The 14,496-nt window shown below is 60.0% G+C and overlaps 2 protein-coding genes across 2 annotated transcripts; both read left to right on the plus strand.

Annotated features, from left to right (window-relative positions):
• The first annotated feature begins 147 nt into the window (after window positions 1–147).
• On the plus strand, window positions 148–10,732 carry TMC4 (transmembrane channel like 4). The gene is made up of 15 exons (XM_068992247.1): window positions 148–235; window positions 1,165–1,378; window positions 3,089–3,234; window positions 4,082–4,314; window positions 4,403–4,524; window positions 6,914–7,061; window positions 7,553–7,720; window positions 7,965–8,128; window positions 8,379–8,505; window positions 8,777–8,874; window positions 9,094–9,277; window positions 9,665–9,795; window positions 9,897–10,052; window positions 10,291–10,369; window positions 10,467–10,732. Exons 1-15 carry the CDS (start codon window positions 157–159, stop codon window positions 10,533–10,535), a joined length of 2,118 nt encoding a protein of 705 aa, XP_068848348.1. The 5' UTR covers window positions 148–156; the 3' UTR covers window positions 10,536–10,732.
• A 413-nt stretch (window positions 10,733–11,145) lies between these two features.
• On the plus strand, window positions 11,146–14,356 carry LENG1 (leukocyte receptor cluster member 1). The gene is made up of 4 exons (XM_068992947.1): window positions 11,146–11,294; window positions 12,592–12,771; window positions 13,386–13,642; window positions 14,143–14,356. The coding sequence occupies exons 1-4, from the start codon at window positions 11,163–11,165 to the stop codon at window positions 14,354–14,356; spliced, it is 783 nt and encodes a 260-aa protein (XP_068849048.1). The 5' UTR covers window positions 11,146–11,162.
• The last annotated feature ends 140 nt before the right edge of the window (window positions 14,357–14,496 follow it).

A 14,496-nucleotide genomic window follows, 5' to 3' on the forward strand; every position in this document is an offset into this window, starting at 1 on the left:
GGCTCCAGCAGCAGCGGCCCTGACGTTTGCGGGAAGGAGCAGGCACTGCCTCCGGCCACCCGGCGGCCAGGTGCGCGCCCGCCTCAGGCCCCGCCCTCGCCCGGGGCGGTCCCGGCTCGGGGGCCCTGGACACGGAAACGGATCGGCGGCCGGGCCATGGAGGAGCGCCCGCAGTGGGGCCCGGAGGCCTGGGGCTCCGTGGAGGGGCGGCCGGCACCCCGGGCGGCCAGAACAGGTCGGGGGCCTGGAGAAGGTCGGGTCCGGTCCGCCTGGCGGGGAGACGGCCTGGGGGAGGCGGAGAACGGGGACCCCGGGCAGAGGGGACCCAGGGGCCGGGACTTCGAGCTCCCGGGAGGAGTGCGCAGACCCTGAGCCTGGGAGGCGGAAAGCGCCAGCGGCGGGGGTGTCTGAGGGCTGGCAGGGGCCAGAGTCACAAACCGAATAAGAGGGGAAGGAAGTCCGGAGCCCAGCCCTCAGCCTGAGGTGGGAGCGGCCACTCTTGGGTGCTTGGTGGGCGGCGGGCGGGGAGGGGCGGTGTCTGGGGCTGGAGGTCCAAACTCCCGGGTCTGGGGGGGCAGGAGGGGCTGGGGGCCTGGACCCCCGGGTCTGAGGAGAGAGGAGAGGCGGGGGGCCTGGACCCCCGGGTCTGAGGGGTAGGCGGGGGGCCTGGACCCCCGGGTCTGAGGGGGCCTGGACCTCCGGGTCTCAGGGGGCATGGACCCCCGGGTCTGAGGGGGTAGCGGGGGGCCTGGACCCCGGGTCTGAGGGGTAGGCGGGGGGCCTGGACCCCCGGGTCTGAGGGGTAGGCGGGGGGCCTGGACCCCCGGGTCTGAGGGGGCCTGGACCTCCGGGTCTGAGGGGGCATGGACCCCCGGGTCTGAGGGGTAGGCGGGGGGCCTGGACCCCCAGGTCTGAGGGGGCATGGACCCCCGGGTCTGAGGGGGGAGGGGCTGGAGGCCTGGACCCCCGGGTCTGAGGGGGTAGCGGGGGGCCTGGACCCCGGGTCTGAGGGGGGAGGGGCTGGAGGCCTGGACCACGCCCCCCCCTCCAGTCTGACGGAGGAGGGGCGGGGATCTGCACTTCCGGGCCCGGACCCCCGGGGCGGGGGGGGGGGGGGGCGGGTGCCTGGATCCCGGGCCCATCCAGCGCCCCGTCCCTGCGCAGGCCCGTCGCTGTCCTCTGTGCTGAATGAGCTGCCCAGCGCTGCCACCCTTCGGTACCGAGGCCCTGGGGTGCTGCCCTGGGGGGCTGAGGAGGCGGAGGGCGAGGAGGCATGGGGGAGCATGCAGGCCTCCGCAGACGCCGCACATCAGGAGCAGCCGGAGCCCGGCGCCTCCCGGGAACTCCCGTGGCCCATGGCGGCCAGGCGGGCACACAGGTGAGGCCCCCGCCAGGCCCGGCCTCCTCGCCGCCGGCTGGCCGCTCCGCCCCCGTCTCTGGCCGCCCGTCTGTCCCTGCCCCTCTCCCAGCCGCCCCTCTGGGTTTCCTTGCCTCCCGTCAGTGTTGGCGCTTCTCAGGCTCCAAGGAGTCCCGTCTGCAGGAGTCCTGGTGCTCTCTCTCTCCCAGCTTCCGTGTCTTCTGCTGTTCCTCCCTCCAAGCCTGACTGCCTCTGTTTGAAATCTGTCGTTCACTTTTTTTCTTTCCCTCTGAGCTTTATGTCGGCCTCTGCCTCCCGCCACTGTCATGTCTTTGTTTCCCCTGTCCTGCTACATAATTTGCAGGACGCAGTGAAAGCTGGGTCTCTTGTTCAACAGTTACTACGCATATGGCTCCGCAGTAAAAGTAAGCTGGAGGCCCTTCCGAGAACAGGGCCCTGGGCGCTCCTCAGGTGACCCTTGACACTGACCCTTGCTCCTTATATAATCTGGACACTAGTCCCGAGGTGTGGGGAGGTTCCCTCATGCCAGGCAATGCTCTGACTCCAGCTGGGTGTCCAACAACGCAGCTATCTACCTGGAGATACAACCTCATTCACATAAAAAAGACACGGTTATCACTCTCACCACTTAGGAAATTCTAGGCTTTAGGAGCCCTGTGCTAACAAGAGGAAGACCAAATAATATAGTTCTTTTTATTTTATCTTCTCTTAACCACTGGACCTCCAGGGAAGTCCTCCCGCCCCCTGCTTTATTCGATACAGTTGACAGATAGCATCTGATAAGTGTAAGGTGTACAGTGTCACACATGCACTTATTTGTTGCAAAATGATCACCACAGTCGTGCTAGCTAACATCTCCACCATGTCACATAATTGCTGTTTGTTTTTCTGTGGTGAGAACACTTACTCTGTGGGCAACCTTCAAGTATACAGTGCCGCACTGTGAGCTGTGATCACCGAGCTCTACTTTAGAGTCCCAGAATTCATTCATCTTTTAACTGGAAGTTTGTACTCCTTGACCAACATCAGCATTTACCTACTCTACCCCCTGGTTACCACCATCCTACTGTCTTGTGAGTTCAGTTTTTTTATTTCACTTCATTTCATTTTCTGACTGTTCCGTGCAGCTTGTGGGATTTTTAGTTCCCCGACCGGGGATTGAACCTCCGCCCTCAGCAGTGAGAGCACAGAGTCCTAACCACTGCACCACCAGGGAACTCTCAGTTCAGTTCTTTTAGGTTCCACGTGGGATATCATACACTATGAAATATGTTTCTTATTATACGTCACAGTATCACACCTACCTTTTTTTTTATCTTTATGATGATATTTGCCGACAGAAAAGTGCATGAGACATCATGCAGAGGCTTACAGAGCTTTCCCAAAGCGAGGATCCAGGTAACTTCCACCTGGGGCACCCCCATCTCCTCCCCAGACTTCTGCAGAGGATCGCTTCCTTGCTTCTCTTCACAGCTTCGCCATCTCTGTGTGCATCCCTGAACATTTTGTGCTTGCTCTGGGTCTCTCTCAATCGACCCCTGCAGTCTGTTTCCCGTCTTATGCTTAGCGTAGGCGTGTTCCTTTTTATTGCTACGGAACACGCCCAGTTAGGGACGCCCGGCGGCTGGGTTGCCTCCACCTGTCAGTGGTCTCCATTCGGGGCGGCCGGGTCGCTACGGTTCTGTCTCTGACTCTGTTTCCCCCCCCCAGAGAGAGGCTTGCCAGGGACCGAGTGGCCCAGGGCGCAGGGGCCACAGGGGCCCAATGGACTCGGCTGATTCGGAGGTCCAAGGAGAAGGTGCGGGAAGGCCTGCGTTCCCTGCAGCCCTGGGCGTGGACGCTGAAGAGGATTGGGGGTACGGGGGATGGGGTTTGGGCTGGCGACTTGGGGCAGAACTGGACTCCTGGCCTGAGAGAGGAGGGGCTGGGGGCCTGGACCTCCGGGTCCGAGGGAGGAGGGTCTGGGGTCTGGAAACCTGGGTCCGAGGGAGGTGAGGCTAGGCCCCCGGGTCTGGGGAGGAGGTGTGGGGTCTGGACCCCTGGGTCTGAGGGAGGTGGGGCTGGGCCCCCGGGTCTGGGGAGGAGGTGTGGGGCCGGGACCCCCGGGTCTGGGGAGGAGATGTGGGGTCTGGGCCCCTGGGTCTGGGGAGGAGGTGTGGGGTCTGGACCCCTGGGTCTGAGGGAGGCGGGCCAGGACCCCCGGCTCTGGGGAGGAGGTGTGGTGCTGGGCCCCCGGGTCTGGGGAGGAAGTGTGGGGCTGGGCCCCCGGGTCCGAGGGAGGTGGCCCGAGACCCCCGGGTCTGGGGAGGAGGTGTGGGGTCTGGACCCCCGGGTCCGAGGGAGGCGGGCCGGGACCCCCGGGTCTGGGGAGGAGGTGTGGGGTCTGGACCCCCGGGTCCGAGGGAGGCGGGCCGGGACCCCCGGGTCTGGGGAGGAGGTGTGGGGCTGGGCCCCCGGGTCTGGGGAGGAGGTGTGGGGTCTGGACCTCCGAGTCCGAGGGAGGCGGGCCGGGACCCCCGGGTCTGGGGAGGAGGTGTGGGGTCTGGACCCCTGGGTCTGAGGGAGGCGGGCCGGGGCCCCCGGGTCTGGGGAGGAGGTGTGGGGCTGGGACCCGGGGTCTGGGGAGGAGGTGTGGGGTCCGAGGCCGGCGGGCCAGGACCGCACTGGGAGCCGAGCCCGCGGCCTCTCTGCTGCCCCCTGCAGGACAGTTTGGCGCCGGCACCGAGTCCTACTTCTCGCTGCTGCGTTTCCTGCTGCTTCTCAACGTGCTGGCCTCGGTGATGACGGCCTGCATGGTTCTGCTGCCCACCTGGTTGGAGGGGACTCCCCCGGGTCCCCCTGCCCCGAGCGCCTCCTCGCCCTGCGGCTCCTACAACCCCGGCTCCCACGGCCTGGTCACCTTCGCCACTGAGCTTTTCAACCTGCTCTCTGGAGAGGTGCGTGCCTGGGTCCCGGGATCCTCAGGGACCCCCGACCCTGGTGGCCCGCTCCCTGAACCCCCTTGTCCTGCCTTTCCTTCCGCAGGGTTTTCTAGAATGGTCTCCTCTCTTCTACGGGTTCTACCCGCCCCGCCCACGCCTGGCCATCACCTACCTGTGCGCTGCCTTTGCCATTGGCCTCCTCTACCTGCTGCTCATCCTTCACCGGTCAGTGACGCCCCTGCACCCAGAGCCCCTGGCCCGTGGCGGGGAGGAGCGGTGGGGGGAGCGCCCTCCTCCATAGGCCTGAGCCTCTCTCCGCTGCGGGGTCCCTTTCTCTCTCCTTGAATTGCAATCGGATTTTAAAATCCTTCATGACTGGCTCCAGGCCGAGGATGAAGACAGATGTCTCCCTCCTGTGACTTAGTCTAGTCGGGAGGGAAAGATATTAAACAAACAAGGAAATTAATTGCATCTTTTCTGGAGGGGAGAGTGGCTGAATAGGAAATAAACAGGGGTGATTCATTCACTCAGGGATAGATATTAACTGAGCAGATACTATGTGTCAAGCATTGTTCTAGGCATGTGGCAAAATAGAGCAAAAAAAAAAACACCAACAGTCTGGTTGGTCCAGGTGGAGCTGACATTTTAACCGGAGAGACAAGTAACAAGCAATAGACCATAACGAGTGGGTGGACTGTATGGCATGTTAGAGGGTGATGATCCACTGCCCCGCCCCCGACCACCATCGCCTGTATTAACACTATAGCTTGCTTTTGGCCCATTTTGTTCTTTATATAAAGGAAGACTCTATATATGTTGAGACTAAAGCCCACGAGAGTCCCTAATAATTGGAAGAGGGATGTGGTGAATGATAGAAGTTAAGAACGACTCTAGGTGTTGGGACTTCCCTGGCCGTCCAGTGGTTAAGACTCTGCCTTCCACTGCAGGGGGTGCAGGTTCAACCCCTCGTCAGGGAACTAAGGTCCTGTATGCCGCAGGGTACAGCCAAAAATTAAACAAAATAATAACGAATGGCTCCAAAACAAACAAGAAAAGAATGGCACTGAGATGGGGAGGGCTGTAGAAAGAGCAGGCTTTGGGCAGGGAATATCCAGGGTGCAGTTTTGGATCAGTAGATTATGAGGGAATATTGAGTAGGCATTTGCATGTGTGGGGGCTGGGCGAAAGGCCACAGGTGGAAGCAAGGAGGGCAGGTGGGTGCACTTGGGGGTTGATGGGGGCTGGCACCGGGGGTGGTGGAGGAGGAGTCTGCACTGAAGTTAAAAATCTGAGACTCACCAGCACTCAGGCAAGCCTGCAAGACTCCCAAAGGAAGGGACTAGGGTCAAGAAAGAAACACGACTTAAAATATATGTGTGTGTGTGTGTGTGTGTGTGTGTAGAGAGAGAGAGAGTGTGTTCCCTGAATGCCAGGCACTGTGCTGGGGTCCAGGGACACCAGAGGCGGTACAGCTTATAGTCCAGTAGGGGAGATAAATTTCGAGACTGACTTAGATAAACAAGCCAATCAGCATTTGCGGTTTGGGAGCTGGTACTACACAAAAAACAAATGAGAGGATTTGACAGACCAGGGATCAGCAAATTTTTTGTTTTGCTGGTAAAAAAGGGAAGGCCAGGTGGGAGACAGTTGCATCTCTGCAGGTCACGTGGTCTCCGTCTCAACTACAGTCTGCTGGGCAAAAGCGGCTGTGGCAGCGGGCGAACGAGTGGGCGTGGCTGTGCGCCAGTAAAACTTTATTGACAAAAAACAAGACTTGGTCTCAGGGCCATGGTTTGCCGGCCCTCTTTGATACAAAATAACGCGTGGGGACCGTCTTTACGTGGAGTGGCCTGTAAAGGGCTCTCTGAGGAGGTGACCTCTGGGCTGGAAAGGTGGCAGGGAGGCAGCCAGGTGAACAGACAAGACTCAGGCACTTCAGACAGGGTAGGCAGAGGCTGTGGAGTAGGTTCTGAGCGGGAATGCCACGGATCCTCGTAAAAGGAAGGTTCGAGTGGCTCGCGAGCGGGGGCCGGGCGAGAGGGCACAGGTGGAAGCAAGGAGGGCAGGTGGGTGCACACGGGGGTGATGGGGGCTGGCACCGGGGGTGACGGTGGACGTGGAGTCTTTTTGTCCCTTTAGTTGGCTGTTTTAGTCCTTTTCTCAGGCTTTCCAGCCCCTCCCTAGGTCTTTGTCCCCCTCTCTCCAGTCTCTCTACCTGCCCCCTCCTGCCTCTGAGCCTCTCCTCTGAACCCAGCTTTCCCCATCTCCTTTTCTCTGACTGAGTCTTTGTCCCCACTTCTTGCAATCTCTGCCACTTTGGGGTCTCAGTCTCCCCTCTGAATCTCTCTCCAGAGCCTCTGTTCCTTCTCAGGAGAGCTGGCCTTCTCTCCTAGGTGTCTGTCCCTCCTTTCCGGGGTCGGTCCTCCAGGTCTGTTTCTGAACCTCGTTAGTCTTTGGCATCAATGTCTGGATGTGTCTCCATCAGGCAGCATTTCTCCAAGTGCCCTGTGTCTCAGCGTTCATTTTCCCTATTTGCCCCCTACGATGGGAGGGGTGTCCCCCTGCTCACGGATGTCTTGCCTACACTCCATCTCCCGGTTCTCCCCTCTCTTAGCTCGGTGTCTGGGCTGAAGCAGACGTTGTTGGCTGAATCAGAGGCCCTGACCCGCTACAGCCACCGCGTGTTCTCCGCCTGGAACTTTGGACTCAGCGGGGAGGTCCACGTGAGACTCCGCCAGCGCCTGATCCTATACGAGCTGCAGGTGCGCTTAGCGGTGGGGTCCTGTGAGCACGGGGCACCCGAGGGGGCGGGGTTGAGAGAATGGGCGGGGCCTGGGCCAGGGACGGGGCCTCCAGAGAGATGCTGGGCGGAGCTTTCTTCTTAGGAGGCGGGCCTTGAAGGAAAAGGGCTGAAGGCCACTACAGGTATGCCTGACGTCAGGGGTACAGGAAAAAGCGAGCTCAGTTCACAGTTAGGAGCAGGGCGTGGCCAGAAAAGGCTTGGTAGAGTGGAACCGAAACTCCAAAGGCCAGGCAGAAGTGCTGGGCGGGCCCTAGGAGGAGCTTGATGTGTTGGGCGGGGCCTTGGAAGGGCGGAGTCAGTTTTAAATTGTCAATCCGGAGGGTCTTGGATGGGCTGGTCAGGACTATAGAGGTTCTTAGGGAGCCGATGCAACATCAGTTTCCGTTGAGCGTGGACCCCAGGCTGGACCTGGGCCAGTGGAACACAAGTGGACGTCTCTTCCGGCCTTAGGTGGAGCTGGAGGAAGCGCGAGTGCGGCGCAAGGCTGCGGTGCGGACCCTGGGCCAACAAGCCAGGCTGTGGTCGGTGCGCCTGCTGCTCAACCTGGTGGTGCTGGCGCTCCTGGGGGCAGCCTTCTACGGCGTCTACTGGGCTACCGAGACCACTGTGGAGCTGCAGGTGTGGGGCCCTGGGGGAGGAAAGGCCCTGGGACCTACCTTTCCAAGGGTGGAGGAGACTGAAGCCTGATTCTTGGAGTCTCAGAGAGGAAGGATTGGGGTCCGTGTGTTTGTGGTGGTGGTGGTTATGATTGGACCGTGGACTTTCAGGGTGCTGAGGGAAGAAGAGGCTGGGGGAGGCTAATGGTAAGCATGGCCCCTGCAGGACCACAGAACCTCTTCTCTTGGTCCACCCTCCCTCCTAGGACAAGCCTCTTATCCAGCGGACGCCAGTACTGAAGCTCGTGGTGGATTACCTTCCGTCCATCTTCATCTCCGTGGCCAACTTCGTGCTGCCCCCTGTGTTCAAGCTCATTGCCCCCCTGGAGGGCTACACCAGGAGTCGCCAGATCGTTTTTATCCTTCTCAGGTTCTGGACTCCTGGCGTGGGCTGGGTCTGGCCAAGGGACATTGGTTCTACCAAATAAGAGACTGACATCGTCAAGATATGGGATCCGGTGGGATCTGGATTCAGATCCCGACTCCTCTTGTCACTGAGCCCCAGTTTTCTTCATCTGTGAAGTGGGGAGAACTGTGAGCACGCTCCACACAGGAGAATCCGGGCACGTGGTGGGCGCTCCATCAGTGTTGATGCCCTTTTTCTCTTTTCCACTTGCCAGGACAGTGTTTCTCCGCCTGGTCTCTCTGCTGGTCCTGCTCGTCTCTCTCTGGAGTAAGATCACTTGCGGGGGCGATGCAGAGGATAATAAGTGCAAAACCTGTGGCTATAATTACCAAGAACTTCCGGTGAGGATGCGGGGACTCCTGGGGTCCTTGAAGGAAAGGAAGAGCCCGGTGGGTTCCAGACTCTTGGTTTGGGAGGAAAGAGGAGCTTGCGGTGCTAGAATACCTTCCCCATGAGGACAGGGGTATGGATTTTTAAAAAGAAAGACCCCGCCCCCCCCCCCCCCCCCCCAGATAAAGTATTGATAGAATCTCATACTTTTGCAGTTTGGAGACTCAGCTGTTTGGGTCTACAGGGTCCTGAGGTCTTTCTGACCTGTTCTTCCTCCCTCAGTGCTGGGAGACCCGCCTGGGACAGGAGATGTACAAACTCTTAGTATTTGATCTGCTAACCGGCCTGGCAGTCATCCTGCTCATCCAGTTTCCTCGGAAGTACGAATCCCTCCCCTTGCTGTGGCCCCGCCCCTGCCCTAGGCCCGCAGACCACGCCCCCTACAGCCACGATTACTCACTCCACTCAAGCCCCGCCCCCTAGGCGCACACCCCTGCAATCCAGATGGGCTCCCTTCCGATTGGTGGGTGGGACGGTTAAGGCGGGGAAACCCGTGGCCGGCCCGCCTCTGATTGGGCCAGTCTCACCCTGCCCCTCAGGCTGCTCTGCGGCCTCTGTCCCGGGGCGCTGGGCCGTTTCGCGAGGACCCAGGAGTTCCAGGTGCCTGACGAAGTGCTGGGGCTCATCTACGCACAGACGGTGGTCTGGGTGGGGAGTTTTTTCTGCCCTTTACTGCCTTTGCTCAACACGGTGAAGTTCCTGTTGCTTTTCTACTTGAAGAAGGTGAGCGGTGGGGAGCAGCCTTGGGTCTGAGGCGGGGAGGTACTGGGGCTTGGGTTTCTGGATTCTGGGAGAAGAGAGTACTTAAGGATGTGACTCCCGAATCCTGGTGGGGAAGGATGCCGGGGTCCCGGACTACGAGATCCTGATAGTGGACGGGTCTGGAGGACAGACCCCTGGATGTGAGAGGAAGGGTCCAGGGCATCCCAATTGTTAGGTCTGAGGGAAGTGGGGGACGGACCCGGACTCTAGTGTCTGATGGTGGAAAAGAACTGGGGTTCCTGGCTCCTGACTGAGGAGAGGGGGCCAGGGATTAGGGCTCCTGGATGGTGGAGGAGAGTCTGGGGCTCAGATTCCTGTGTCTCATATTCCCTTCACCCCTCCTGCCAGACCACCCTCTTCTCCACCTGCTCCCCGGCCTCCCGCACCTTTCGAGCCTCCACTGTGAATTTCTTTTTCCCCTTGGTCCTTCTCCTGGGTCTGGCCATCTCCGCCGTTCCTGTGCTTTACAGCATCTTCCTGTAAGTGTGGGAGGTACCGGCCCCTCTCCCCCACCCTCCACCCTCCTGTCCAGGGTTCTGACTTTGGGCCATCCTTGACCTCTGCCTGTCTCTGATTCCAGGATCCCACCTTCCAAGCTGTGTGGTCCATTCCGGGGTCAGTCGTCCATCTGGGTGGCGATCCCCGAGTCCATCTGCAAACTGCCTCAGACGGCCCAGAGTTTTCTCTTCTTCCTGGGTACCCAGGCTTTTGCTGTGCCCCTTCTGCTGATCTCCAGGTGAGGGCGCTAGACTCCTGGGTCTGATTCTGAATGTCTGACCTGGGGTCCCGCTGCCTGCTTCCGAGAGAGAAGGGGGTTGGGGCCCAAACTCTTGGGTCTGCGGGAAGGAGGGGTCTGGGATGCTTCGACTCCTTGAGTCTGAAGGAGGAGGTCCAGACCCCTGCTTTCTAAAAAGCCCTACGTGGAAGATATTCTGAGAACGTTTGCGGAGTGGCTTCCACTTTATCTCCGCTAGCATCCTCATGGCGTATACAGTGGCCCTGGCTAACTCATATGGACGCCTCATCTCTGAACTCAAACGCCAGATACAGACGGTGAGCCAGGCCTGGCCCCTGGGAAGGGGTCCTGGAGAGTATGAAAAGGAACACAGGGGAGAGATGTGTCTCACCTCCGCTTCTACCTTTCCCTCAGGAGGCGCAGAATAAAGTCTTCCTGGCACAGCGTGCTGTGGCGCTGAGCTCGGCCGACAGAACTCTTTGACCTCTCCAGCCTGGCTTGGGGTGACGTCCCACTTCCAGCCCCAGACCTGCTCCCAGATCCTTTTTGAGCTTCGTCAACATCATTTGGAAAATGAGTGAACTGGGGAAGACCCCGTGCTTTTCCAGCCCCGGGATTCCCTGCTGAGGCCCCGACCCTCCAGTGAACCTCTTTCTAGTACTGTATCAATGAATCTAGTACTGTGTCAATAAACACAGCGGAGGCCGCTCTGAGTGCTTTTTAATCTCCGGTCCAGAAGCTGGGGCAAGCCTTCACAGGACATAAACCAATCAAATGTGTGGCTCTGAGAGCGTGGCGGACTCTTTCGCGAGAGAGACCGCGCCAGCCAATCAGCGGCTGCGTTCAGGAGCCTCAGGGCGGGGGCACGTGATTGAATCAGAGTCTTGGGGAGCGGCGGTCGCTAGGCGACGCCACGCGCGATTCTCGGAGACGGGGGACGTGGGCCCCGCAGCCAGTCACTTCTCGCTACAGCCCTGGGGGGGGGGGGGTCGTGTCAGGCAGCGCAGAGCCAATCCGTGGCCGAGGAAGGAGCAACGGGGCGGGGCCTGCCTCTCGCCAATTGGAAGTGCCAGGAGGCGGGCTTGTCGGTCTGCGGACGGCTGAGGCGCCATGAATATTTTACCCAAGAAGAGCTGGCACGTCCGGAACAAGGACAATGTCGCCCGCGTGCGGCGTGACGAGGCCCGAGCCCGTGAGGAGGAGAAAGAGCGTGAGCGGAGGGCGCTGCTCGCTCAGCAGGAGGTGAGCCCCCGGCCCGGGCGGACGCGGCGCCGCGGCTCAGCGCGCAGGCGCTGGGAGCGGGGCGGCGCCGGGAGCGGGGCGGCGCCGGGAGCGGGGCGGCGCCGGGAGCGGGCCACCCTGGCGGACCTGGGGCCCGGCTCCCGGGCTGGACCTGCGGGCCATGCCGACGTTCCCCTCGACCTCTCCTTGGTCCTCCTGGAGGGCCGGAGTAGGGGCTCGTGAATAATCGGAGCCCTGGGCAGTTCACGGAAGCTCGGGCCGCTTGTTACTTTAGCTGTACAAACACCCTGTGCAGTGAGCTCCTGCTGTCCCCTGGTGGCTCACACAGTAAAGAGTCTGCCTGCAGTGCGGGAGACCCGGGTTCGACCCCAGGGTCGGGAAGATCCTCTGGAGGAGGAAATGGCGATCCGCTCCAGTATTCTTGCCTGGAGAATCCCCTGGATGAAGGAGCCTGGTGGGCTACATACCATGGGGTCGCAAGGAGTCAGAAACGACTGAGCGACTTCAGTTTCGCTTTCCCCTGTTGTTCATCCGGTGCAAAGCGCTTGATTTGCAGTCTCTCGAGCCCTGTTCGTTCTTAGCGGGGCGGTTATCTCCCTTCGGCGGAGAAGTGAGATGGCTTCAGAGGAGCCACAGCGAAGCGACAGTGTCTCAAGCCAGTCCCGCTGCGCCGGGCGTGCCTTTTGCCTGCACCGCTGCGCACAAACGTTGGAGAGTCTAACTCCTCACCTGTTTGGTTTACACCTAGCTTCCAGTCCTTTGACTAATCCGATCGTCAGCACTGGCTGGGAGGTAGTCAGGGTTTTTAAAGTTCACCTTTATCTGACTTCCCTAGTGGCCCAGTGGCTTCCAATGCAGGGGCCCCAGATTCAGTCCTTGATCAGAGAGCTAGATCGCACATGCTATAAAACTTAAGATCTGATGCAGCCGAAGTAATATTTTTTAAGTTCACGGTTATCGATAGAAATTGGAAATCAAATGGGCGTAGTGACTCAGCGCCCTTCCTGGAATTCAGATCACCTGTCCTAATAGATGTTTTGGCTGCCTTTATAGCTGTTTTCATTGTGTCAGAAATGAAACCCCCTCGTTTACTGTTTGGAAGGTGGCTTACAAACCACGCCTTGCCTCACTGCTCCACCCTCTCCCCAGGAAGAGTCAGGTGCCTCTTCTGGGTTCCCAGTGCCCCTGCTCCCTTCCTTCGAGCCCTTACCACCGCGGTGGTCAGCACCAGGCTCAAGAGTCCCTTGGGTTACAGCTAGGTTCTGAATGTTCTGCCTGTAACTTTTTTTCCCTCCAGGCCCGCACAGAATTCCTACGGAAGAAAGCCAGGCATCAGAACTCACTTCCTGCACTGGAAGCAGAAACGGGAGCCCCAGGCAGTTCTGGCCCTGTGGATCTGTTTCGGGAGCTGCTGGAAGAAGGCAAAGGGGTGACGAGAGGCAATAGAGAGTATGAGGAAGAGAAGCGACAGGAGAAAGTAAGGTGGTCTTACCCTCTTCCTCGGATCATGGGTGGAGCTAGGGGTGGGGGTGTACCTTGCCCTCAGGTGTGACTACGGGAGTATTTAGGGAGATGGTGGGGATTAAACAAGCTAGAGAACTCTTCTATTAGAACATAGCATGTAAGAGGTGTTGATTATTGCCGGGTGCTAGGTAGACCCCCTCAGGTCTCTAACCTGATGTGCAAACCTTGAAGATGTTGGGAAGTGTTAAGCTTCTTAAAATGTAAATCAGACGCTGTCCCTCACTTGCCCTCAGGGGTTTCCTATCAGACTGCCTCCCCGCCCCTCCCCCCTCAGTCACTGCTTTACCTGGCTGGCTTCACGGTTTCTTTTTTATCTCCTCAAAGATGCTGCCTTTGAACCCTAACATAAGCAGTCCCCTCCTTCCTATGCTGTTTGTTGCTGAGGCTGTCCTTGGGTGCCCCAGAGCAGGGGCGCCCTGGGGACGGTCTCTGCAGTCCCAGCAGCTGGCAGAGTCGGCTCCAGAGGGGCTCTGCTGGCTGAATGTCTGGTTCTGCCTCCGCGGGACCCCTGGCTCCCTGAGAGGGAACATGCTTCCTGTTCTCACGTTCACATCTTGCCTCCCTCAGGAGAGGCACGAGAAAGCCCTGGGCATCCTAACATACCTGGGCCAGAGTGCAGCGGAAGCCCAGACTCAGCCCCCGTGGTACCAGCTGCCCCCTAGGCCGGGCGGCCCCGCCTCCGGTCCTGGGCCCGACGGGAGGATCAAGAGCCGCCTGGACCCGCTGCGGGAGATGCGGGAGCACTTGGGGAAGAGAAAGCGCGGCGGAGACGGCGGTGGCCACAGCACAGAGGAAAAGGCGCCTGAGAGACGGCGCCCCAGAGAGTGAGCAGCCTCCTGGGCCAAGTGGGCACCACGGGCGCTCTGGCTGAGGCAGGGGCTCTGGGGTCTGCAAGGTCAGGCCCGTGTTCGCAACACCGTTGAGTGTTTTCAGCCTTGTTCCGGGGTCTGCAGAGACCACGTGGCGTTTATTACAAGGCCGCTGCTCTGGTGGCTGGTGGGCCATCTGCTTGCTCTTGTTCACGCTGTATACATTAGATTCTGGACAGCTCTGAGATTGTTTCTGAGACCAGAGTTTGAGGAGCAGAGGTTCGAGTCAACAGGCGTTCTTGTGTTCCTAGGATGCCGGACCGCCGACTGCAGGCTGGCACCCTGGCCAGTCTCCTCACGGAGGGGATGAGCTAGGCAGTGTGCAAGTCCGCCCAGCCGAGGACTGGCAGAGCAGCACTGCCCGTCGAGGCCACCTGCCGGGTCCCAACGTCAAAGCCCTGCCCTTCGAGGGGCTGGGCCTCCAGCTTCCCACACTGACTGTACTCTCCCTGCAGGCCTCCATCCCTGGAGCAGCTGCGAGCGGACCGTCTGCGGCGGGAAGCGGCCGAGAGGGCGCGGGCAGAGGCCCTGCTGGCCCGGGTGGGCGGCACGGCGGCCCCAGAGGAGCAGCCGGAAGAGGTGGACGAGTGGCGGAGGCGGTACAACTCGCAGTTCAACCCCCAGCTGGCCCGGCGTCCCCGCCGCCAGGACCCACCCGCGGCTCCCTGACTCTCAAGGGGGGACAGGAGAGGCTGCTGCTGCCAGCCGTCATATAAAACTATTTATTCATAAATATTTTCCAAAATGAAAATAGGTTTACCAAAAAATGTCCCTCACTGGGGAGGGGAGGGGGCGGCCCTGGCCCGGGC

The sequence above is a fragment of the Capricornis sumatraensis genome, chromosome 20, assembly GCF_032405125.1.
Source record: "Capricornis sumatraensis isolate serow.1 chromosome 20, serow.2, whole genome shotgun sequence".
Lineage (NCBI taxonomy): Eukaryota > Metazoa > Chordata > Mammalia > Artiodactyla > Bovidae > Capricornis > Capricornis sumatraensis.

Bases quoted from the DNA above. Each gene is read 5' to 3' on its own strand.
- TMC4 (XM_068992247.1), top strand. From the start codon at position 157: ATGGAGGAGCGCCCGCAGTGGGGCCCGGAGGCCTGGGGCTCCGTGGAG. The intron at 4,315-4,402 runs GTGCGTGCCTGG...TTCCTTCCGCAG, and splicing joins TCAACCTGCTCTCTGGAGAG to GGTTTTCTAGAATGGTCTCC. The intron at 7,062-7,552 runs GTGCGCTTAGCG...TTCCGGCCTTAG, and splicing joins TGATCCTATACGAGCTGCAG to GTGGAGCTGGAGGAAGCGCG.
- LENG1 (XM_068992947.1), top strand. From the start codon at position 11,163: ATGAATATTTTACCCAAGAAGAGCTGGCACGTCCGGAACAAGGACAAT. The intron at 11,295-12,591 runs GTGAGCCCCCGG...TTTTCCCTCCAG, and splicing joins CGCTGCTCGCTCAGCAGGAG to GCCCGCACAGAATTCCTACG. The intron at 12,772-13,385 runs GTAAGGTGGTCT...TGCCTCCCTCAG, and splicing joins AAGAGAAGCGACAGGAGAAA to GAGAGGCACGAGAAAGCCCT.